At 42.9% G+C, this 26,312-nt stretch overlaps 1 protein-coding gene across 10 annotated transcripts in view; it reads right to left on the bottom strand.

Moving 5' to 3' along the window:
* Positions 1-26,312, bottom strand: part of TANC2 (tetratricopeptide repeat, ankyrin repeat and coiled-coil containing 2) — a 363,890-nt gene that overhangs the window by 32,500 nt on the left and 305,078 nt on the right. For all 10 annotated transcript variants that reach the window (XM_027517571.1, XM_027517573.1, XM_027517574.1 and 7 more), the window contains 5 exons: positions 25,230-25,837; positions 7,918-8,026; positions 4,994-5,116; positions 3,983-4,219; positions 504-689 (listed from right to left, as the gene is read on the bottom strand). In XM_027517571.1, coding sequence (XP_027373372.1) covers positions 504-689; positions 3,983-4,219; positions 4,994-5,116; positions 7,918-8,026; positions 25,230-25,837 — 1,263 coding nt within the window. The remainder of the gene's footprint in view (positions 1-503; positions 690-3,982; positions 4,220-4,993; positions 5,117-7,917; positions 8,027-25,229; positions 25,838-26,312) is intronic.

The following is a 26,312-nucleotide window of genomic DNA, read 5'->3' as shown; positions in this document are numbered from 1 at the left end:
AATACCATCTGCACAGTGTTTAACAGTTTACAAAGCACCTTTCATATCAACCTTATAAAAAAGAATTTATTAGAAAGCCTCTCTATACTGGTGGGAGACTAAGGTTCTAAGAGATGAGTTACATTGCCCAGAGCCCAGAGCCAACGTGGAGGAAAGCTGAGCTTCAAACCTGGTCCTTCTGATATTCCAACTCCCTATTCCACTCCACCCACCCGTGTGAACAAAGGTCAAGGAATAACCCCCCGCCCCCACCAGCCCAGTGTCATTGTTAAATAGGGGTGGAAGATGAGGAGGAATCAGATTAGATAATTCCCAAGGTCCTTTCCAACATCATTCTAGGTACCCTGGCATCTCCCTATTTCTCAGACCAATGACCAAAAAGCTACTTCATATTAACCTGGCAATTTTGTAATAATGCAACTATTTTTTCCCTGGTTTCCTTCAAGACATAGCTTGAAAAAAAAAAACAACAACAACCCAAGCCTTACTGGCTGCTTTCTTACCTCAGTGTAACCCATGCTGGCTGCAGCGATGAGGGCTTGCTGGATGGCGTGGCTCTTCTTAAACACCCCCTGCTGCTGGCCCGCCATCGTCCAGTCACACTGAATGAGAAACTTGACGACCTCCAGATGACCTCGGAGTGCGGCATGGACCAGGGCGCACTGCCCATTCTTATCTAAGTGATCCACCTGCGGGAGGGGACAGAGAAACCTGTGTGAAAAAGCCTGGGGCTGTCTCCCAAGTTCTTGTTTCATCCTCTCACTGCACAGGTCTGCACCACGAAGATTCACCCTCTCCCATATTCCTTGGACCACTTGCTGAGAAAATTCAGGTGATATTCTCTTACTCAGGCTAGATCTTCACTGAGCTACAACTCTGGTAGATGCTCCTCTGGGGAGACTCTCTTTGTATAACGTCAGGCTTTTGTTTTCACATCAAAAGAAACCAAAAATATGCCCCAAACGACCCCAAACTTCAGCTTTGCTTTCCTGATGTACACTTTCCTTTGTCCTCAAATAGGTCTTTTCAGACTCAAATCTGAAAGGCTTATAAGCTGTACTGGCACAAAACACTGTCTTTGAAATCATGAAAGGGAAGAAAAACATCTTGAAGCTTAAATTTTTTGGTGTTCCAAAGAAGCAAAGTATCTCATATCATGAATCACACAGTTAACCACTAAGCTCTGGCAGATGCCACTTCTTTCTTCCAACGGGAGGGTGGAATCGCGACTATTTGGCCAAAATGGCTGGAGGGACTTGGAACTTAATGCTAGACTACGTTCCAGCAGCAGTTTTACAGTTGTGGTGTTGGTTACAGGTTTAGGCTGAAAGAGGAGCCTGATTAAGAACAAGCTACCAGAAGGTCCCTAGCCACAAGTCTCAATGGATGAACAGCCTCTCCTGGCAGGTGGGCAGGGTATGTTCCAGTGCTTACTGTTCCAGTGTTCAGGCTTCACTTGCTCCAGAGCAAGTGAAACCTAAGTTCTGTATCTGTTTCTCTCCAGCTTTAGCTCCATCCAGCCATTCAAAGAGCAAATGTTTACTAAATGCCTACTGTGTGCAAGGAGCTCTTAATCCTTTTTCTAGATGAACAAAGTGAGGCTGAGAGAGGTCAAATGACTTGTCCAAGCCCTCATAGAAAGCAAGCGTCAATGCAGGCTTCGACCAGGTTGTGCTTGATGCCAAAGTTGATGATTTTGATGACTTGTCTCCTCTCTCTCATGGAAGCCAGACTGTAAGAGGTTAAAGAGCAGTAAGGAAGCGGTGGTAGCAAGCAGAGAGGACTCTTAGGACAGGTTCAGTGGATGTGGGCAGGAAGAAAAGGGACAGTGGTTTCTGGTTAGGAGACAGCAAAGTCTCTCTTTAGGGTTAGAGAAGACATTTGTAGGTTTGTAGAAACTGAGAAGAAAGGTAGCGTGAATTTAGAAAGAGAATGAAATGATGTTAGTGAAAGAGCAACATACTGAGATTAAAAAATATACGTGGGAAATTCCCTGATGGTCCAGTGGTTAGGACTCCACACTTCCACTGCAGGGGTCACAGGTTCAATTCCTGGTTGGAGAACGAACATCCCAAAAGCCTTGTGGTGCAGCCTATGTGTGTGTGTATATGTGTGTATGTGTGTATATGTGTATATATATGTGTATGTGTATATGTATACAGGAGGCAATAATTTTGAAAAGGAAGGCAAACACTTCCTTCTCTGAGGCAGAAGTAAAAGTTTGTAAGGATTAACAGAGTTTTGAGATAGAGGCACTGTGAGACAAACACAATCTTGGTACTTGTTGGAGGGCAAAAGAGTTTTGACGGGGTCTCAAGAAGATCATAGATGATTTCTGTATCTTCTCTGGGGAAAATGAGAAATAAATAAAACGATAGCTGAGCAACAAGAAAGACCTAGCTGAGATTAGAATATGAATTTATAGCAATAATAATAAGGCCCAGTTATCATGCTGCTTCTAGAGGTGTTTATCCAAATGACTAGGACATTCTAGGTGGACCATTTCTGTGTCACAGTTAGCATTTACAGCTCAGGGATTTCACTGAGGTCCCCGGGTCCCAGCTCTCGAGAGTCTTGGGAGAGAGACCCAGTTCTCCCTGGTGAGAACACCGGACACCTCAGAACGAGGTATGCTGTTGTTCAGTTGCTAAGTCGTGTCTGACTCTTTGCGACCCCGTGGACTGCAGCATGCCAGGCTTCCCAGTCCTTCACTATCTCCTGGAGTTTGCTCAAGTTCATGTCTATTGAGTCGGTGATGCTATCTGGCTATCTCATCCTCTGCCGCCCTCTTCTCCTTTTGCCTTCAATCTTTCCCAGGTTTTTTCCAATGAGTCGGCTCTTCGCATCAAGTGGCCAAAGTATTGGTGCTTCAGCTATAGCATCAGTCCTTCCAATGAATAGTCAGGGTTGCATATTATTTACAGTTCACTGCAAATCCACCAAAATCCTCCGTTTATTTTCAGAATGGAAATAAAATGTTCTACAGAAGTCTACATTTTTGAGACCAGCATTTCACCTTTTTAAAAAACACTTATTTTTTAAATTTTATTTTTGCTGTGCCGGGTCCTCACTGCTGTGTGGGCTCTTCTCTAGTTGTGGCGAGAGCAGGGGCCGTTCTTTAGTTGTTGGTGCCTGGGCTTCTCACTGCGGTGACTTCTCTTATTATGGAGCAGGGCGCACGGGCTTCAGCAGTTGCAACACACAGGCTCAGTGGTTATGATTCCCAGGCTCCAGGGCACAAGCTCAGTAGTTGTCGCACACGGGCTTAGGGGCTCTGCAGCATGTGGGATCTTCCCGGACTGGGGATTGAACCCCTGTCTCCTGTATTGGCAGGTGGATTCTTCACCACTGAGCTACCAGGGAAGCCCCCCGGTATTTTTTTTTTTCCATCAATATTTTGAAATTGAGTTTTATCATATCAGTGGCTCTTGAGGTACTATAAAGCAAATATATTTTAAAGAAACGTTTTGAGAGAATTAAAATACACTAACAGAAACACTTGTGAGTGCTTCTGGTCAGTCATCTCAGACGTCTACAGGGGTGTCTTCAAGGCTAGATGAGGGCGCCTGGTCTCTGCTCTTATGTCCACGACTAACATGAAAGGCTGAGAGTTCACAGGCGCCATTCAGATCAGACCTCACAGTGCAGTCTCCTTGCTCCCCCACTCCTCTTTCCTCACTCTGAGCTCAGGAGAGAATTTCTTGGTTATGAGCTAGGGACTTTTTGTGGCTGCTGATAAATGCGGTTTCCTAAGTACCTCTCAAAAGTTTTAGAACTGTGTCCAGAAGCAGCCTGGAACTGGCCCAGGGCAAGCAGGCAAACAGGAGGACGTAATCAGAGCCAGTTCTTCCTTTGATCTGCTTCCTAATAGGATCTGATGTATATTCTACCTACACTCATGAGGCAACGCAGGAGATAAGGACGAGTCTAAGACGGGAAGAAAGACACAGGGAAGGAAGAACAAGTGCCGGGCAGCCGTTACCTTGGCCCGTTTCTTGCACAGCAGCACTACGATGCTCAGGAAGCCTGCCGCCGCGGCATAGCCCAGGGGAGTCAGGCCACTTTCAGAGGAGGCATCCACGTTGGCCCCAAACTCCAAGAGCAGGGCCACCATTTCTGTGTAACCAAGATGAGACTGGACACACAGAATTGGAGCATTATTCAAAACTTCTGTCCGGTAATTAATGTTGGCACCTCCCAAAATCAGCAGTCGGCTGACCTAGTCATAAGAAAACAAACGGAAACGATACTCACATAAATACCAGTTATATCCTATCAGTCATCTTTTCTTAAGTCATCTGCACGCATGCATGCTGAGTTGCTTCAGTTGTGTCCAATTCTTTGGGACCCTACAGACCACAGCCCACAAGACTCCTCTGTCTGTGGGATTCTCCGGGCAAGAACACGGGAGCGAGTTGCCATGTATTCCCCTCCGGGGACTCTTCCCGACCCAGGGATTGAACGTGCACCTTTTACATCTCCTGCATTGGCAGGCAGGTTCTTTACCACTAGCACCACCTGGGAAGCTTTAAGTCACCCTCGATAAGGGCCCAGAAACACCGAGTAACTTCTTTATTTTAAAATCTTCATTTGTTCCTTTTTTAATACCTTGCCTTTGGAAAGGGATGTGAAACGTCTCCTTTATACAAACTACCCAGGAACTAGAGCAAACACCACCCATACTGTAGTGCAGTCTCCACTGAGTGAACTGTTGGTCAGAAAAACTTCTACTGAAACAAAAGTGATCTAAGAATGTTTTACTCCCTAGAAGGAGCAGGAGTTAGTCTATAAATCAGACTCATCTTATAGAAGATCAACAGGTTTGATTTTCAATTCACAGAATAAAATGTAACAATTTAAAATATATCAAACTATTAATAAAAGGTTAGTTAACAGGAGAGTCAAAGATCAATCAAATAACTCCTAAATGTGCCCTGAGTTCTATGTTTTCATAGTTAATTCTTCAATCTGTCTGTAACTTAGATGCACTTACCTTTATATTTGGCGTGTAGAGATTTCGTAAAGATGCCAACGCCATGGACAGACCTTCTGTGCTGTAGGAGATCCAGAGGCCTTGGAGGATGGAGGATGATACGCCAACTTTTTTACTCAAACCCTGAAAAAGAAACAGGGACACAGTTAAGTGATCAGCCCAGCTAAAAAGTACCCTCGGCAGTAAGTTAGGAGCCTTTACGTTTGTGGTACTAACAAATGAAAACAGTGTCTTGCTCTAACGACATCCGGCATAACAGAGCCAGTCCACTGAGGGGGACAGACTGGTCCTGGAGGAACAAGCTAACTAAACTGTTTCTACCTCGGCAGTCTCTGACAACAAACCTACTCAATACCTCTCTCTTCTTTTTAAAAAAATATTTATTAATTTTGGCTGGGCTGGGTCTTTGCTGCTACAAAGGCTTTCTCTAGTTGCGGCGAGCTGGGGCTACTCTCCAATTGTGGAACTCAGGCTTCTCACTGTGGTGCCTTCTCTAGCTGCGGAGTGCGGCCGTAGTTGCTCTGCATCATGTGGGATCTTTCTGGACCAGGGATAGAACCCATGTCCCCTGCACTGGCAGGCAGATTCTTAATCTGGACCACCAGGGAAGTCCATCAGGTTTATTTTTAAGGTGATGAAAATAATAGTGGTAATAATTAATAGTGGTAATAATTAAACACGACTGAGCGACTGAACTGAACTGATAAATATACCAAATATCCTGAATTACAGGCCCTCAACCTTATATTTTTAAGGTAATTAATGACCTTATGCAATTGATAATCATATGCAATTCTTCATGAACAAAGATAAAATAAGGGAAATTTAAAACTAACTGGAAAGAAATATAAAGTGGACTGTATGTTACTGCTGATTGGCGGTTCTAAGTGATACTGATCATAAGCACTGAGTCTGTCTTTGCCTTTTCATGACCCTCAGCTGATAGGAACTGAGAATTCTAGCAGCCTGGGAGAAGCTACAGTTGATCGGTAGGGAGCACTCTGCATGTGAAGGACCCTGAAAAGTGCAGCATTAGGAAAACCACGGTCCAAGTCCACATTCTTCAGCTTACAGTCGTGTCATCACCACACGTTATACGCCCCAGGGAGCCAGTCATATCTCAGGCGACCATGTCGTCTGCAGCACAATAAGATAACGCTGTGTCAATGGCAGAGCGTGTGGTTTAAGTGTGGGTCTCCAGGACAGGCTGGTGGCTGCCAGGAAGGAGGGGGCTGAGGGGACGATGAAGTGGGTAAAGGGATCCGGAGGTACAAACTTCCACTTAAAAAATAAGTAAACATTGTTTTCCATGTATTGGATAGTCACATGGGACCAAATGAAATTTCGTATCATTTATCTGTTTCATGTGGTATTTATTTTAGGGTGCAGGGCATACAGACAGGCATCGACTTCTTTGCCTCTGATCCCAGGCAGAAGGTGATGCTAAAAGCTTAAGTGATTAAAGTCATGATGCTTCATACTGAAGCTATTTCCCCATCTAACTGAAGGATAATCACCTCAGAGTCTGTAGAGGTGGCAGGCACTGTTTGGTCCACTTGAAGATGGAATGAGACACCTTGCCTGTTAAAATAGTCTCACTCTGCTCCCATTAAGTAAGGTCACTGGGTAAGGTCATTTGGGTACAGTGATTTGTTAGAAAGACAGTTATGATTCAAATATAGGGCTTGCCACTGTGGGCTTCACTTCTGTCCATCTGATGAAAAGCCTTCCCCAGCTATGTGCTTATATGCTGGGGAGAATTCGTTAGGCTCTTAAAGTTGCCCCTCATGCTGTTTTCTCTCTGAAGAGAACTGTTTTATCTTTATCTCTTGGGGGAAGTCCAAGCCAGAAGATTATTTAAGATTCCTGAATTTCCCAGTCCAGAGGCAGCAGAAGTGGTCTGAAGAGACTGGGATTGGAGGTGGCAGATGCACTAGCCAACTGCAGACTAGAAAAACCAGGAGAACAAGTTTCTTCCTCAACTTCTGTGCTCTGTTCCCCAACTGCTATCTAGACCATAAATTCCTTGAGATTAGGGGCTGTATTCTTTTGGGTTTTGTATCCCTAGTACAATGCCTCAGCAAGCACTGAGTAAACAAACAAATGCATACAAGCACCAACAGACAGATACGTGCCCTTGTCTGGGATCTCCATCCCAGCTGTGTGGATGCTGGGAGGGAGAAAGCCCGTGCTTAAGAGTTCTTAAAAGTTTTGAAACGACCGGGCAAAAAACTGGGATTATAATTTCAAAAGAGAATGGGGAAAGTAGTTTAAAGGAAGGTTACGGTTGGTTCTAGAGAAAGAGTTTGAAATGCACAGCACCAGGGATATTAAAATCATAATGATAAGAACGTGGAAAGAGTAACTGCTCTCAGAGACTTGAAAAACACTGTAAAACCTGTAACTAATGCTTTATGACTATTCTCAGCAGATGGCAGGTCACAGGACAGTGGTTCCCAGCCTTTTTGGCACCAGGGGTTGGTTTTGGGGAAGACAATTTTTCCAATGACTGAGGTGGGGAGAATGGTTGCAGGGTGATTCAAGCACATTAAATTTATTGTACACTTTATTTCTATTATTATTATAATATCAGCTCTACCTCAGATCATCAGGCATTAGATCCCAGAGGTTGCGGACCTCTGATGTATGACGTATACACGACTATAAGCTTCTTACCTAAACAATTGTATGTGTACATTTCCTAGAAAGCCTAGCAATCCATTGAACTGGGAGATGATAAATGTGGTTTTCTTTCCAAAGTCTTAGGGAGGAACAGGCCAGACATTTTAGGAGATGGACCAATTCTGCAACAAACTAATTTCAGAAAGCAGGGACCACACTGACATAGCGGGCAGCTTCATACACACAGTGTTACGGCGCCTGCTGGAAATGGAAAGAAAAACGCCCCCAACTTCTTTAATTACCTTAAAAATGTGTGCTTTGAGGATGTGATGTCCCAGTTCAATTGTCTGCTGTCGGTTTAGTTTTCCCTCTTGGCGGGAAAACCAGAAGGCAAGTAATGTGTGACCACTCCTGCAAAGAGAGAGACTCATCTTAGGAAATTTAATGCTCCAACTCTCCTGCGGGTGGAGGACTGTGCACGTCGAGCCACACCGCCAGTGAAACTCCATCTTGTTCACCCAACTTCTTAGGGAAGGGCACCCGCTCCTGGGCAAGAAATGGTACGGAAAGGCTCCGAGCTTTTCCTGGTCTTTTACCCACATCACATGTGTGAATATCACAAAATGTCACTTCTAGTTGGCTTACACCCTTCCCACACACAGATGGCATTAAAAGACCCACTTTTATTTTCCGGCTCTGTCAACTTCTCTTATTTCACCCATGCTTTAAATGTCAGTGTTGCTTCCTTGGGATCTTGTTTTTGGTCCCAGTCTGTCCTCTGGATTAGCTCATCCATCCTCAGAGCCTTTGCCACTACCTAAACCCTTTACCTTTCCCTCTATCTAGACGTCTCAGCTTTAGCTCAATATACATCCAACTGCCTACTGGATTCTCTACCTAGAGGTCCAACAGCACCTTCAACTCAATGTGTCCCAAACTGCACTAAAAACCTCCTCAAGGGAAGTCTTCTCTGATCAGCCTCTACCAAGCCTCTATTCTTTCTCTTTAGCATTTTTTTTTCCTCCAGCTGAGAAGGGCGTACTCTCTCTGGTGCTACATCGTAGGCTGTATATGCCTTTAGTACAGGATCTACCACATGGCTACAAGCTCTCTCCTGTACTAGACTGTAGCCTTCCTGATGGCAATCATTCCTGGCCCCCATCTGCTTGCCAACACATCTCCAATCTGTTCATGAAACAGAAAACCCTTCTCTCTGCCTCTGCACATTGTCTTATCTGCCCACGATGCTCAGAAATGCCACAGGCCTCTTGGAATCACACACTCAGCTTTGTCTGAAGCTTGGTCTGAAGACCAAGCCAACAGAGAGGCTAAGCTAAGAGAACTGTCAAAAAATAGAGCCTAGGTCCTAACTGTATAGCTTCCAATGCTAATTTTGGACTCCTAGTTATATGAAGTGATAAGTTTCTTTACTGCTTAATCCATTTGAGTTGATGTTTTCTATTTCTTCCAGCTTAAAGTGTCCTAATGATATACTCTTTTAAGTGTGAGTGTATTAATATATGTGTATATATGTAAAGTATATGTATAAATACAGGGTTGTATATCTCTTTTTATTTACATTTATGACAGAAATCTCGAGTTGTTTATGCTCTCCACAGTGCCAAACATGGTGTATGGCACATAAAAATTCTCAATAAAATTTTCACAAAGCAAGATTAGACATTAAACAAAGGACACTGGGTCACTTCTGGGTTCTGCCCTCTTACCACCCTGCTACAGTCTGTAGCAACTGTGACACTGCAGAGTAACCACTGTCCCTCTGCTTCCCATCAGCTGAGCAGTCAGTAGAGTTCTGTGTCCACTGACAACCCAGCTCTTTGACTCGTTTCACTTGGGAGCGCCACAAAGGCGGGAAATCAAACTGTGATTTCAGGTTCAAGCCCAACGAATTCATCAAACAGAAGGAAAAACAGCCAGTGAATTTTTTGTTGGTGACATCTACTTGAGAGAAGGCCCAAATGTCTACTGGAAGATTTTCTCTCACAGTTAACATTGGCTATGCTGCCAGGTTTAACATTTGAAGATGCCTAAAACTGAAGTCTGAAAAAATAAACAAGTCCTTCCTTTCTTCCTTTATAAATAAAGTTTCAGTAAAGAACCTGGAGAACAGAAGATGAGACAGCCCCCATCTTACTTAGGTGGGCTTCCCTGGTGGTACAGATGGTAAAGAATCTGCTTGCAATGCAGGAGACCTGGGTTCAGTCCCTGGGTGGGGAAGATCCCCTGGAGAAGGGAAAGGCTACCCACTTAGGTGGGAATCATCCTATAAAGCTTTAAAAAGAAATTCTACCATGTTCTAATCTTTGGCTTCATAGAATTTCTGGATTCTAGTGGATACCAGGTCATCTTATTTGATTAGATAAGACTGACCATAAAGGAAAGAGAGCTACTTCATTGAGAGACTGTCTCAGACAACTGTATCCTGCATGGAGTCATCAGTGTCATCTGAAGGTGAAAGTGTGAAAGTGAAAGTCGCTCAGTCGTGTCCGACTCTTTGCAACCCCATGGACTATGCAGTCCATGGAATTTTCCAGGCCAGAATACTGGAGTGGGTAGCCGTTCCCTTCTCCAGGGGATCTTCCCAACCCAGGGATCGAACCCAGGTCTCCCACATTGCAGGCAGATTCTTTACCAGTTGAGCCACCAGGGAAGCCCAAGAACACTGGAGTGGGTAGCCTATCCCTTCTCCAGAGGATCTTCCTGACCCAGGAATCAAACCGAGGTCTCCTGCATTGCAGGTGGATTCTTTACCAGCTGAGTCACCAGGGAAGCCCGTCATCTGAAGGCATGAGCCTGGAATTGTTTTGCACTCACAAAATCCAGAAATTGCTATTGAACGTTTACATAGCCCTTGAAAGCCCAATGTAGTTCATAGGCTTTTTTAACAGAAGTTAATGAGAACCACTTATAAAAGAGCCCTAACTTGAGTTCTCAAAATCCTATCTGGTTATTAACAATGAAATGACTGCAGCCTCCCTGGTATAAGAATTAAATGACTCATCTCTGACTGTCCATAGAGACAAGAACTCCTGGCACAGGCCTCTGATCCATCATTATGCTTCAGGGCATTAAGGAGAATCCACACCTATGAGGATTAAGGAGAAAGCTCAGGACAAGGACACGAAGTGTCAGGTAGACACAGACCTGACTCTGCCCCAGCGCTTCCACTTTACTACCGTGACTAAGACACCCTGGGAAGATGCTTCTGCCTCTTTCCAGCATGCATTTCAGCCACCCACAGGACAGTGCTTGCTTTTGTTATGGTTGACCAAACACCGAGGAGAAACGGCAAGCCACACAGGTCAAGGAAAAGATGATGACAACTGTAGTTTCCTTCTTTCTGGATACAAGCTGTTGTATTATTCATGAAAGAATGATTCCGATCAGTTTACTGGACTCAAAGCTTATGGTGTTGAGGACATGAAGGGTAAAACAGCAATTTCCGTTACGTGCTGGCATTCCCATTCGTACCTTTCTGTTCTGACGAACTACGATGCCACTGGCTGACCCAGTCTGCATGGGTCTATATGTGGGCTTGTCTACATTCATTTCTATTTTTCTTATTATCTGCTCACTCCTGAGCCCTATTCCTTTTGACTTCTAGACTCACTATTCTCTAAGATCACCAGCAGCCTCTTAATTGGTTTTCCTTTTGCCTTTGATCTTTTGTTTTTCCTCTTTTTTTCTTCTCCGTCCAGCATTAGGTCTTATGGACTATTTCCCTTGAAACAGTCTCTCCTCTTGACATCTAAGACACTACCCTGGCACTTTTCTCCCACTTTCCTTCGGTTACATAACCTCTTTGCTCTATTCCCCATTTACTCATCTTTCAGAGGCAGCCCTCACCTCGACTCCCGGCTTCGGCTCTCACTGCAATGACATCGCAGCACTGAGATTTACTCTGCTTCTCTAGCTGCCTGCAGATCCCCTCTACCTCCAAATGACCTGTCAAACGATGGCTGTTTGAAGTTGAAGATTTCCCTTAAAACCAAATCCCCTTAAGACTTATTAAAAAATAAAAACCACCTCCGGTTGCTCAGGTGTGACACCAGGCAGCTGTTTTCTCCTCCTTGTACATCATCTCTCATGGATAACTGCAAGAGCTTCACTCTTGCCACTGCCTCCTCCCTGGCTCATACCACTATCTATCCAGCAGAAACCTGATCAAATTTCTCTTCAAAATCCTTCAATGGCTCTATATTTCCTCCTATACATAATCTAAACTCTAAATTGTAAATCTAAACATGGTATTCAAAGCCTCCCCACAATCTGTCCCTTATCCGTTTCTTCACCTCCTAACCTTGTACTTCTAATTCCAGATGGAGTATAGAGTTTTGAACGTGCTTTCCCTCTGCCTGTAATTCATCAGGCAAACTACTTCCCAGTCTTCCAGCCTCGGTTCACAGCGTCTTCTCTGGTGCCCCCAGATGGGGCCAGCGGTTCTTTCCTTTAGGCTCTGCTGTATCTGGCACGCAGCTCCACCGCCGCACGGGGTACACCACGCACTGTGCGTGTCTGCGCATGAGTCTTCCTGCCAGACTCTACTCAGGACAGAGCCATGCTTTCTCACATATGTTCTCTGAGCTAACAAGAGTCCGTACTTGCAGAATGAATAAAGGTCCCTTTTGTACAAATATACATTTGTACACTACCTACGGTTTCCACAATTACTACAGCACTTATTTAGATTCGCTCGTGCACGTTTATTATGGGCATAGGCATGAACATTACTAACGTGGTAGACTGACTGAGACTCAGCAAGACTGAAGAACAGACTCCAGCTCACCTGGCTAGGATACAAAGAGAGGAGAGTCCAAGGTCTTCTGAAACCTTGTTCCACTGCCACATTGATCAGATTAAAACGTAAAGAATAGTATGTTCATTTTTATAGCACACAATCTGAATTCTTACAATCAAAATTGGCAACTGTTAATTTTGACATTTTTCGATTAGCATTTTTGGGAGACAGCAGTTAAGAAATAGAGACAGCCCTAGTCTTTGTGACATTTTAAGTATGACTGAACACAACCGTGTTTCCCCCTATAATTACAGATGATGGTGATAAAAACTGACTCTCATGTGAGCTTATACATGGTTATAAAGACCAGTGGGCGGTGGCCATGGTGAGGGTAGAAGTATTAGGATTTCCACATAGTTTCTATAATGAGGTCACTTTGTGATTCAGTCACCTTGCAGACTCCTTATCTGCATTCACAACATTGCTTCCTTATCCCTGAAATAAAGTCCAATTCCAGTTCTGTCGCTTTCAAGCTTTCAGCAGTGGACAAGCTTTCTAACCTCTTTGAAAGACAGGGAGAGTAACACCTCTCTCTCAGGACTGGGGTGGGAATTAAGTAAGAGATATTAGGTAAATGTATTTTGTATTTCTTTTATATCCTCCGTAGTCACTAGCATAGTGCTAAACTAAAGGAATGAACAGCAATCACAGAAGACTTAAAACATGTAGGAGGATGACTGTGTGCTCAGAGTTTTAATGTGTACAGCATGGTGAAACGTGATACCCTAACCTTAGCTCCAATCTTTGCCCTTCCACTAACCTCATTGTAACTTTACAGCCAGAAGGGAAGCCCATGGATCAGGGGAAAATGATTGGGGATGGGTGCCATTCACAGTTAGCTGTGGAGGAAAACCTGGTATTGTCAATTCAGGCAGAGAATGGGGACAAGAACAGAGCTAACCAGATCCTAAGAAGTAAGGTAAAAGTTAAGCTAACAGGAGGAATATGAATTTCTCATGTCCATCAGAGATTTTCAGAAGGATATAAGCCTTACATTCAAGATAGATTTGGACATATTTTAGGAGAGAATCAATCACATGTCAGAGTTGAAGATTCCTCCCCCAGCATTCTCTTCTCTTCTCTCTCCCAACAAAAGGCAGGGAAGGTCGTACCCAGCATAACACAGGGTAGATCCAATCTCAATTCCAGCTGCAGGCTTCAGCGGTCCCTTGACATGGAATTATCAGAGACAAGTGATAGTCACCCTTAAACAACTACAGATGATAAGACAATGAGGAGCTGCTCTTACCTGATGCCTCAGTACCTCAAAGAATTCAGAGCTGTGGAGTCTCTCAGGCAACGCTTTCTAAGGCAAGAAGCAACATCCTTACCCTCCACCCATTTACTAGTTTGGAAGTTGCCTAACAGGTATTATACAACTGTTTTAGTTTTATACAACTATAAAACATACAGTGGTGCTAAGTTTGTTTTTCTAATAGATTTTCACTTAGCAACCCTGAAAGTTAGTGATCTTAAAGTCTCTACCTGTAGTACTAACAAATGTACTCAAATATCTCCAGCATGTATGGGTCCTCCATTGTTCTAGTCAGAGTCACTTAACGTGTGGTCACAGATGTCATCAGCTCCTGGGAGAGCAGACTCAATATACAACACTTCAGCATTTCAGAGAAACAACACTTAAGTGTTCTGATATTCTTCTGTGTGGTGCTAGGATGTGATAAAGTGGAACAGGGACAGCCAGCTGGCAAGGAACTATGTACAATCTAAAGCCTGTCCTAGCTATCTTACAGTGTGGGCTGAAATGACACGTGCTGCTGTGGAATGTCTTTATGTTATAGAGGTACATGTGGGAATTATTTAGGGAGACCTAGTGAGATTAGAATTACTGGGCAGAGATGGATACCTGTCTACAAAAGGTCTGTGCTCCTGTCCACAGTCAAGGGTGATGGTGGGAAGCAGTTACTTTGCCAGGGACCTTGCGTTCACATTCGAGTGGGGTCAGGTGACCGAGTTCTGGCTAATGGAACATAGGCAGAAATTATATTCATCACATCAGACCTAGCGCAGAAAAATCTTCATCTTTGATTTCACAATCTTATTACTTTCTCTTGTTTCTGTAATATTACTCTTGTAAATTATTACTTGGCTCACCATTTTCTTTTAGTGTTTAAATATACCTATTCTGAAATGAACCTACTTATGAAACAGAAGATCCCCCAGAGGAGGGCATGGCAACCCACTCCAGTATTCTTGCCTGGAGAATCCCACGGAGAGTGAAGCCTGGTGGGTCCTTAGGGTAACAAAGAGTCGGACATGACTAAAGTGACTTAGCACACATGCCACGAAACAGACTTACGGACATAGAGAACATACTGTGGTTGCCAGTGGGAAGAGGCTGGTGAACAGAGAGAGTGAAAGGCTGGGGTTCAAAGATGCAAGCTAATGCACACAGAATGGATATGCAACAAGGGCCTGCTGTATAGCACAGGGAACTATACTTAATATCCTATGATAAACCATAATGGAAAAGACTACAAAAACGAATGTATATTTATTTGTATAACTGAATCACTTGGCTGTACAGCAGAAATTAACACAACACTGTAAAACAATTATACTTCAGTTAAAAAAAAACACCTGTTCTGTTTTCATGCATCCAAACTTTCTGCTTTATACCCTTAACCTGGATGACCCTGTTAAGTTATTATGGCTTCTACTGTCAGTTACTTGCTGGTAACTCCTCAGTCCATAACCTCATGCCTTCAGCTTTCTCTTTTCCTGTTCTCCAAGGTCATATTTCTACATACATTTGTGCATCCTCCCCTGGACGCAATTCATTATAACCATGTCCAAAATAGGACTCACCTCTCTCCAGAAGCCTGCTCTTCCTCCTGCCTTCACTCACGCTAGAAGTCTTCCCCCATTCAGAATGCTCTATGTCCATCAGCAGCTTCACTATTTTCCATCATCCAAGATAAGTTCTGAAATCATTTTTGATTCTTCCACCCTTACCTCCCATACACAAAAAAAGACCAGGTGCTTTTGAGTATCTCTAAAATGTCTACGCAGCTCTCTGTTCTCACATTGCAGTCTTACTATTTCTCAGCTAGACTATTGTTCTAGACCTGTGACTAGTTCCCCTGACTGCAGTCTCTCCTTCAACCCATCTTCCATACACTGCTTGTCAGAGCTATTTTGCACTTGATCAGACTTATCTGATCACTGTCTCTTCTTTTCTCAAAAATTATAGAGACTCTCTGTTATCTACAGAATAAACTGAGAAGTCTTAAACTTTTTAGACTTTTTTCCTAGTGACACTTCCTATCATTCTCTGACTGCATGTCTTGTTTTCTAGTTATGGCTTCTCATAATTCCTCAAGGGCACTTAATATCTTCAACTTGCTTTTCCTCCTGCCACTCTGCTCTCTAGCCTCCCTAGAGTGTTCTCCTGCTCCTCTGCAGCTAAACGGGATCAACTCATCCTTCAAGGTTGAACTTGACTGTTACTTGCTCTGAAAAAGTATTTTCTCTCTTTAAAAAAAAAAAAGTATTTGGCTGCATCGGGTCTTAGTTGCAGCACATGGGATCTTCACTGCATTGTGCAGGACCTTTGGTTGCGGCTCTTGAACTCTCTAGTTGTGGTGTGGGCTCCAGGGTGCATGGGCTCCAAAGCTGCACTGCAGCATCTGGGATCTTAGTTCTCGGAACAGCGACTGAATCCATGTCCCCTGCATTCCAAGGTGGATCTTAACCACAGGGCCACCAGGGTAGTCCCTGAAAAGCATTTTCTCTTTGTCTAGGTTCCTACGGTACTTTGTACTGTGGCACGTTATTGGTTGCTATGTAGCTGACCTTCCTTGGTAATGGCTTTAGTGTCAAGGGGTATGTTAATTACCTAAGTTTCTCTAGTGTATAGCACAGTCTTTGGTGTCCAGTAAAGTTCAATAAATGTTTCATGAAAATATAGATGGGTTTGAGGAAGAGCAACACAAGGACTTCCAGATCCATTTTCTAATTCACTACTCAATTCAGCCTTGAATTTGCGGGCATCTCTGTTGCCACTGATCAACTGTGAAATGAATGTGACTATGACTCAAATATTGAGAACAGACTGACAATCCTGATCTTTTTCATCTCTCATCTTAAAAATTCTGCCTGCAGTTAAATCTGGGGGTTGACGCTTTACAGTCAGTTGGCCTGTTGCAAATGGCACCCACATCTTTACAAAAACGCTTGCTTCCATCTTCAGCGTATTAGTTAGTAACTGCCCTGGCATGCTCTTTTCATGGCTTTCTCGTGGAACTGGAATACAAAATCTATTTCTAGTCAGCTTGTCTTGCTGTAGCATATTCAAGGTGGGAATGAAGGAGCTGATGGGAAGTAGGAGACTAGAAGTATGCCCTAGATGTACCTTTATAGAAATGGGTGGAACGACATTATTTCTTTTTAAACATAGAACTCAGCTAGAAATCCGCTGCTTTCTCCCTGTTGGCCTCACAGTTTCCTAATGTCCTTCTTTCCGCTAAGGCAGCACTGGCCCTAGGAGAAGGGACACTTCTCTGCCTGTCCTCTGCCAATGAAGTCTTCAGGCAGTTGGCAGGGCTTATAAGGCAGAAGAGTTATAACTTCATCAAACTGTCACAGTTTGAAACACCAACAATAGGCATAGGAAGATCAATCAGTTCTTCGTTCTCCACGTTCCTCAGTTCTTTGTTTGTACCTCTAGTACAGCACTCTGTCTTAAATTATAGCTGGTTATAAATGTGTTTGTTAAAACCACTAACCTGTAAGTCCTGGTAGACAGATCTATCTTACTCATATGTGTATCCCCTGCAGTGCTTAACATAGAGCTTTGAATATATTACTTAATACATGTTCACTGGACGTATGCTGACGTGCACGTCTTTGTTTTCTCCTGATGCATGGCAACAGAATAAACAAGACGTATTCTATTGAACTGTGTGAAGAGTTTATCAAATTTTTTAAATAAAATGAGTAGCATGTATATGGGGAAACAGTGGAAACAGTGGAAACAGTGGCAGACTTCATTTTTTAGGCTTCAAAATCACTGCATATGGTGACTGCAGCCATGAAATTAAAAGATGCTTACTCCTTGGAAGGAAAGTTATGACCAACCTAGACAGCAGATTAAAAAGCAGAGACATTACTTTGCCAACAAAGGTCTGTCTAGTCAAGGCTATGGTTTTCCCAGTAGTTATGTATGGATGTGAGAGTTGGACTATAAAGAAAGCTGAGCGTCAAAGAATTGATGCATTTGAACTGTGGTGTTGGAGAAGACTCTTGAGAGTCCCTTGGACTGCAAGGAGATCCAACCAGTCCATCCTAAAGGAGATCAGTCTTGGGTGTTCATTGGAAGGAATGATATTGAAGTTGAAACTCCAGTACTTTGGCCACCTGATGTGAAGAGCTGACTCATTTGAAAAGACCCTGATGCTGGGAAAGATCAAAGGTGGGAGGAAAAGGGGACGACAGAGGATGAGATGGCTGGATTGCATCACCGACTGAATGTACATGAATTTGGGTCAACTCTGGGAGTTGGCCATGGACAGGGAGGCCTGGTGTGCTGCAGTCCATGGGGTCGCAAAGAGTCAGACACGACTGAGCTACTGAACTGAACTGATCACTTCTTTGTTCACTCATTAATTCACTGTTAAACAATATATTTACTGAGTGCTGACTGTGTGCCAGGAACTCTATCAATCATTAGGAAGACCAAGGTGAGCATGATAGGAAGGTTCTTGTCCTCATGGAGCTCACTCACATTCTAGAAGGGAAAGCGGACAGTAAACAAGTATTCACAGATAATACATTGATAAAAGATTAAAAGTAAGAAGATTGCTATGACCAGTAAAGCCAGGAAGGACTTTCTTAGATAAGTGACATGAGGAAGTCTCAGGAGGTGGCTGTTAGGCTGAGACCGGAAGGAGTGAGAGATTATGCTGTGTGATGACAGAGGGAAAGCATGCTCCAGACGGAGGGACCTATTAAGTGCAAAGAATCAGGAGTAGAAGAGAGCTTAGCAAATTCTAGGAACTGGCACATGATCATTTATGACCAGAATACTGTGACTAACAGGGAGAATGAATGAACTTCATTAGAGAGGGAGGCAGAAGCTATCTTTGTATAATAATATAGGGTTTTGAAGAATCTGGCTTTGATTTTATTCTAATCACAAAAAGAAGCCACTGAAGGATTTTTTAGGAGGAGGTTACACGGTCTGACTTGTATTTTTTAAGAATCACTTTGGGTGCTGGTGGAGAATGGATTGACAGGGAGACCAATTAAGACGCTAAACCAGTCCATGTGAGAGCCTAGGGTGCAGTCAGTAGAGGTGGAAATAAGTGGACACTTACAAGCAAAATTTGGGTTGTAGAACCAACTGGATATGCTGATGGCCACAGTGAATACATGTCTTACAGTTGTGGGTTCTTATGGTTGGGCGAACAGAAGGCTATTAGTGTTGATTTTATGAAATGTGGAGCTCCAGCTGCTTTTGAAAGTCTAGAGACAGCCAAGGAAGTTGCTCCAAACACAAAAAAACAAAATGTGCTGTCATATCCCACTAAGCTGGCAGGAACTCCTGAATGCTGTGCCATGGATCTTGGTTTGACAATCTAGGAGAGCCTGCGGGATTCCCATCTTTTCATTCAGCCAGTGTTGCTTCAGAGACTCATTTAACAGGACAAATGAGCCTCTATTTCCTATGCTACTTTCAGTACCAGAAATCTCCCTTAAAATTTCTCTGCTCAACTACTTAGGTGAATTTGCTTTAACCAGACTGGACACATCCACTTTAAAAAAGCTATATATATACATATAATTTAAATATATGAAGCAATATTAATTTTTGTAACAAAATCAAATATTTTGTTACAAATCTATCAAAAAAACAAGAGTACAAGTCTGTTCTGTGTTATCATTATCTGGCTCTTCTGCATGCCTGTCAAGGTCCTAAAATGATGCTTTCTCTCCATTTTATAAGCAGGACTACTTCTCCATATGTTTATTAACTTAGCAAACTTCACATGAGTTTTTATGACAGTAAAAATAAATAGCTCTCAGTTTTAAATTGGTTTAGAGAAGAATTTTGATTACCAACTTTTTCCAAACTTAATTTTGGACTTATAAAAGGAAAAAAATATATATTATTGCTCCCATCTTTGAAGATACGAGAGTTTTAACAATGGGAACAATTTACCTATTTGACTAATAGCTGTGGGTTCTATCATCTATGCTGAGAGAAGCAAATCTGTACAGTTGAAGGGCATGTGTGCCATGCCCATTATGCATGGGCAAACTGGACACACTCCAAGATATACATCAGGTTTCATGCAGTATCCCCTTGCATTGTATTATAAAACCATGACTCGGGTCGCTAGAATAATATAGTTATTCCATTATTATTTTGAGTCTCAAGTTTATTCTTGAATCTCAAATTTGATTCTTGATAAAATGTATTCTTGATTCTAATAGGGAGTTAGAAACTGGTTTAAATAAGAGGAAAACTATTTATTGGCAAATCAGAAAAATTTCTGCCAATTATTAGAGATCAATGAAAATCACAGCAAAATTATGATATCAAAGGTCATTCTACTAAGGGTCATGTGCTGGAAAAGGTGTTTGGTGTATCTCTCTCCTCTTTGCATTAACTCTTCCAAACCCTAAGGGCTGATTTAGCTCCTCAAGCCTTTTTTTTCTTTCCATGATCTATCACTTTGCTGAATTCATCCCTAATGCTTTTAGAAAGAAGAATCTATCCACCTATTCAAGGGGTTATTGTGGCAGCCTGCAATGGCTCTGAGAAGTAGTCACCTCAAGTTTGTGTTTCCGTGAAAATGAAGGTTAAGGGTCACCCTGCTGGGAGGCTCCTGTGTGGATTAAAAAACCCAATAAATAAAACCACCACAATCCTCAACTCACCATTCTGTGGTCACTTCAGACTTAAGCATCCTGCCAGAAGCCAGGCTGTACAAGTCCCTAGCACAAATTAGTTTTCCTTTACAGGGAGAATGCCCTCTTTTCCCCCTGCCCTGTGACAAGCTGCTTCTTCTCTGACACTCTGCTTTGTGATGTGGATTTTAGAGCACCCAGTCTCCAATGTGTAATTTGCTGACCAACATAGTAAAAATAATTTTTTAAAATATTAAAGAACATTTATTGTAAGATTTCAGCTCTGGCCACAAAGAATTAAGTTCTCAACTATTCCTACAGGTACAGGTAGGACTTGAGTAGCCTTTTCCCCCTTCCTTCCAGCCTAAATTTGATTGAGTTTGAGGAAACCAGGTCAGCCCAAAATAGGCTTTCAAATCAAACCTCATCAGGCTGCGCAGCTCAATACTTGTGAAACTTTACAACGTTTTAGTTGAACAGTTAAAAATAAGGCAGCAGAGTCTTCTCATTTCTACGTCAGAATGCTACACATACATACAACAAAATGTTGATCTGAGAGCTGTTCCTTGGGAAGGGAAGGCTAACAATACCATGGGAACAGAGATAACAGGATAGGAAACAGAGAAGAAAGAGTGGGGATTCATTCAGGGCTAGCCTAAAGCTATGTAGAAATACTAAGCAGTAACTGGACAGCACCACAAGGCTGGTGGCCCCAACTGTCTACTCTATCAACCTCACATCTCAAGAATCAAAGTCATCAATAGGTTAGATTATAAAGGCTGGTGGTGGTTTAGTCACTAAGTCATGTCTCACTCTTGTGACCCCATGGACTGCAGCCTGCCAGGCTCCTCTGTCCATGGGATTCTCCAGGCAAGAATAATGGAGTGGGTTGCCATTCCTTTCTCCAGGGGATCTTCCTGACCCAGGGATTGAACCCAGGTCTCCTGCATTGCGGGCAGCTTCTTTACTGACTGAGCTATAAAGGCTGGTGACATCTCTCAAATGCCTTACTTAAAAGGCACAAGTTGCTTTGAACGTTTTCTACTTCCCTTTTATTAGCATAATAGCAGAGATTAGTTTATTAGTGAGTTAATCTGATAGCTCAGTGCCCAAGGGAATAACATACAGGACAGGTTAATTTCAGAGTATGACAGGCTCTGACAGTGATGAACAGCGGGAAACAGAAGGCAGAATGAAGTGGTGCAGTCTGAGGCTTCTGAGTGCTGCAAAGGGCAAAGTTCTATCTAGAGTGCAAACCTAAACTCTTCTAAGTTTTGATGTAATAAAAGATTTTGCACTATAATTTGCTTACAGTTTGAGAAACATAAACATGCGTATATATACAGATACCCTTACCCTATTACCAAGCCAAGAAAAGGCATCTATAACTCGTCTTTCTGTGGCAGTCAGATGTGTATGCAACTTTCGGTCATTCTTTCCGGGATGTTAACTGTGTGCCCTGATTCTGGGGCAATAGGCAGTCTGATATTTAAAATAAGGAAAACCCTATCTCAGCTGAAGCACTGACCCCCAGCTCTGCTACTTCCTCTTCTAGCACCATCCTCAGATTACTGACTCTCTTCACGTAGCAGAAAGGATCGCCCTAGGTGGCCTACTTCTGATGAAGGTCAACTACTTTTTGGCATTAACAGAATATTTTCATTTGTGACTAACTCCCTAATAAGGTCAACAAATTCAGGGTGAAGAAGTGAGTGTTGAAAGCCCAAGAAAACGGACCAGAAGAGATGTTCTGTAGCTTCTGAAAGTTCTCCTTATGCAGAGTCAGGCTTTGCACTACTTACTGTGATTTCAGAGGCACTGAGTTGGCCTTCCCTGGTCTACTGAAATGCTCCAGAGAGAAGCTGGAGAGAAAGTGGAGAACAGGGCAGGAAACAATGTACAGAAAGTAGAGGCTCAGGGCCTCACAGGAAAACCCTGCCTGGAGAAGAGTCCTGCTAACCAGACTCCCCCACAATGGGAAGCAATTATAGCCAGTTTCTTTGAAAGGCCAGCCTGGGCTTTGCCAGTGACATCAAATTCTTAGTGAATTTCCATCTCATTGACCCAGGGGGCCTCAAGCTCTGAGATCAACAACATAGTAACAAAGCTGGTGCCAGACGGTGCTGCACAGAAGGCTGAATTCCAACTGAGATGAAACATGGAAGGAAGCTTTTTTGATAACTCCCGGTCCTGTTTATTCTCTGCCATTAAGGGATATATGATGATCCCTTGGAAGTCTTGAGTGTTATTCAACCACCAGGGAATAGACTACACAGCATTTGAAGTTAGGAGTGTTTGCTCTTCCTGTCCCAGTGCATCAGCCTCTTGCCAAAATGATCCTAGTTAATAAACAATGTTGAGAAGGTAAGCCTGGAAAGCCATGATGTGGCTGCATAAATACCATCTTTGCTCCTTTGGGAGCCGGAGGGTTTTTATCTGTTGTAAGGATACTCTTAATTCAGGGTTAGTCTGGTTGCCTTGGACCTCAGTTTTCAATTCCCTGAGATGTTCCAGGATAAGAGAGCAGATCAGCCAGCAAAGTTCCTCTGGAAACTGATTTCAGTGTTTATTAGGCAATTCTAGATTGGTCTCTTTTTCTTAAATATGTCACTGCCAACTCTGTATTAACACCAGCAGCAGTACTAGCGGGATTTACAATAAAATCCTCTTGGGAATCATATACAATTCATAGAGAACTCAGACCCAGTTGTTTTTTTTTTTTTAAATCTTGTGCCCCCAAATACTAATAGCAGAAGACTGTTGCAACCTATCCAATTAGCCACAGGGATTTAGTTAAAGCAAACCTGAAAGGTCTATTACTGCACGTGAAACAGGAGGGAAAGGGGGCAGGGCACAATCTTTGAAAGAAGACACAGCCTGAGGACACGACAAACTAATTAGAACCAAATGGGTCCAAGATGGCAGACAAGTCAACTTCCACCAGACCTTAATCCTCAGTACTGCCCACTGCAACACATCAGCAAGCTAAATGGTATAACCACAAGCACCATGACAGTTCCAAGGCTGACCATCAGAGACCAAAAAGAGCGTGGTGGCCTAGTTCCTGGAAATCTCCACCCCTTCCTCCAAACAGTTGGAATGATTCTCCCACTCATTAGCCTAAGGAATTACCCAGCCCATAAAAACTAAACACACCACATTTTGAGGCCACTCTCACCTTCTGAGGCGGCCCACACTGTCTGTGAAGTGTGTTGTTTTCTAAATAAATCCACTTCTTAACTATCACTTTGTCTCTCAGTGAATTTGTTCTGTGATGAGACATCAAGAACCTGAGCTTCATTAAGTCCTGAAATCAAGTGTGTGATCTCAGTTGGAAGACTGGGTTTTGGCCATGTTCAAGTCCCGGCACGTGGGTTCAAGTCCCAGTCTGAGGTGTGCAGCTTCACAAAGAGAGGGGGTTAGACAAAGAACATTCTCCAACCACTTTCTTTGTACTCTGTACAAGTCTAAGCATTACACTACATGACCTCACTTAATTCTCAACAGTTCTAGGAATATATTCCTTTTATGTAGGTAAGAAAACTGTCTCAGAAACATTATATAATTTTCCAAAGGTCACACAGTTCCTGGAAAAGGTAGGACTTGTTAAGCAGGTCATCTGACTCAAAAGTTCATGTTCTTTCCACTACAGAATGTTTCTTTAAAAAGTTTAACTCTTAGGGAAGATAGCACAAAATCTGCCTGGCTTAATATCATCATCAGAATCTGGAACTAGTTTTCTAATGAGTCGGCAGGAAGTAGGCTGAGAAGCGTGCCCACGAGCACAGGTGTCTCTAACAAGGGCGAAGAACGTGCCCCAGGAGTGACAATAAAACCCCAGAACAAAGACCGTCAGCCTCTCTGATGAGTCACAGAAGAAGTCACATGTGGCCTATCTTCTTTCTGAGCCAGAATAAGCCCTGCATTTGGCAGCTATGTTGTTCGTGTCTTCTTCGTTTCTAGGAAATCAAGACTACACCTGCTTTTGATAACATCAACTTATTAAAGGAATAATTCTTTTCTTTGAAAGAATTATGTGTGTGTGGAGGAGTAGAAAGCACACCTCATTAGGATGCTAGAGATCTAGGTCCTACCCAAGAGGATGGGAAATAGTCTCAGGTGGAGTGTGGTTTGTAGAACTGAGAAAGATTCTTAAGTCACAGTCGAGTGCATTGGGAAAGAGTGCTGGGGTAAGTCAGTGACATCTGCCGTGGGTGTGGGGGTTAGGGGAGGAGCAGTACGTATGCTACACTCGTCATTCCTCTTCTAACCCCTGTTCCTTTCTCCTCCGTTACCTTTATGCTTTTCTGCAAGTGATTCAGCATTTTAAGGCCTTTATAGTAAACCAGGGATAACAACACTTACTTTATCTAAAGGTAGAGTGGCTAGATGTGCTGATCTCTTCAAGTCTTTTTCAGATATAAGGTTTAAGATTCCATTTTCCAGCGTAAATCTTAGGACCAGCTTGGGCTCTAATGAGGTCAGTCGCTGGTGACTTTAACAATGGCCTGGCTTTTAAACGGGCAATCACGATTTTAAAAGAATTCTGCTCTGAGTCAAAGAGGTGAACAGTGTATGAAATCTTTCTGAAAAGCACTGAGGAAGTTTGTTGAAAGGTTAAATTATAGCCTGTGATCCCTATAGGGGATTTCTCTGAAAGGGGTATCAGAGAAAATTATTTAGAAAAATACAGGAATGTAGGGAGCATTCTAAACATCTATGCAGATTTTGAGTCTTAAGGAAGTAAAATTGTGACAAAACAAGTCAACGTCATCATAGCCTTATGTTAAGAAGAAACAGAGGTGATGTCTCCTTTATGTGAAATGTTCTATGAAGACCACTCCTCACTGCTTCCAATACCCACGTTCCATGCAGTAAATACAAAACAGGCTCACAATTGCTTATTACCGATCTATGGCTTACCTGGGATCACAGAGAAATTTGGTTTTCTCGCCTTCTTCTCTCCAGATAAGCCACTCTCGAAAAGAAGGGTGTACAAACATGCGAGTCATGTCTCTGCGCTTGATTAGGAACATTGAGAGGTTCTCCATTCTCTGCTGGAAGTCCTCCCATTCCAGCGTGCCGTCAATGCTGCCGGCGTTGATGGCTTGGAAGATGTGCTCATCAGTCAGTGGGTGCAGAGACGCCACTGCCACGTTCAGGAGAGGCATCACCCGGTCAAAGGAAGACTGGGTTGGGAACTTCATATTGCACTGGAGTAAATAAACCTCAGAGAGCGAAACAGGAACTACTTTGTAGCTAGAGCTCTTTAACACTAGGTAGCCTTTCTCTATGAGGTCAAATGTGAGTTTCAGGTACAGATAGGACCCTTGGCTGAGGGTCTTGAGATGAGAACTGAGTTTGCCAAATGTAGTATTGTCCATTTTGCCATTAAGAGAAATGTTATTCTGGATCTCTGAGCTGCTATGTATCCGGTGCAGGATGTAGGCCTGCAGGTCCTGGTCTATGGCTTCATTCTCTTCTAGTCGATCCAAAAAAATCCTATGGAAAGGCAGCAGCTTGGTAATTTCCTAAAACAGATGGAGAGAGACAGACAGAGAGACAGAAAGACCTTCAGTTTCCCCTAACTCTTGTGATAAACTGCAAGGTCCATGGATTTATTCTTAACTTCTGAGTGGCCAAAGAAAAGGGGGAGATATGATGACATATTAGTGTCTAAGGATTAAAACATTATTAGTTGCCTAAAAGGGACACAACTTTCCCTAAAATTGAGACTTAAAATAACTTTTATGAGTCTTCATAAAGGGTATTTTAGGAGCGACTGAATGGTCAATATTCTAAATAACACTCCTAAAACAGAAAATAGAATGCCAAAAGACTCAAAGAATGTCATATGGAATTTGACTTTCTATCCCTCATTATTTTTTTAAATTATTTTAAAATTTATTTTTAGTTGGAGGATAACTGCTTTACAATGTTGTGTTGGTTTCTGCCATACAACAATGTGAATCAGCCATAAGTATAAAATGACTTTATTTTAATTGG

Source organism: Bos indicus x Bos taurus, chromosome 19, assembly GCF_003369695.1.
Source record: "Bos indicus x Bos taurus breed Angus x Brahman F1 hybrid chromosome 19, Bos_hybrid_MaternalHap_v2.0, whole genome shotgun sequence".
NCBI lineage: Eukaryota > Metazoa > Chordata > Mammalia > Artiodactyla > Bovidae > Bos > Bos indicus x Bos taurus.
This window is presented reverse-complemented; position numbering and strand designations above follow the sequence as displayed.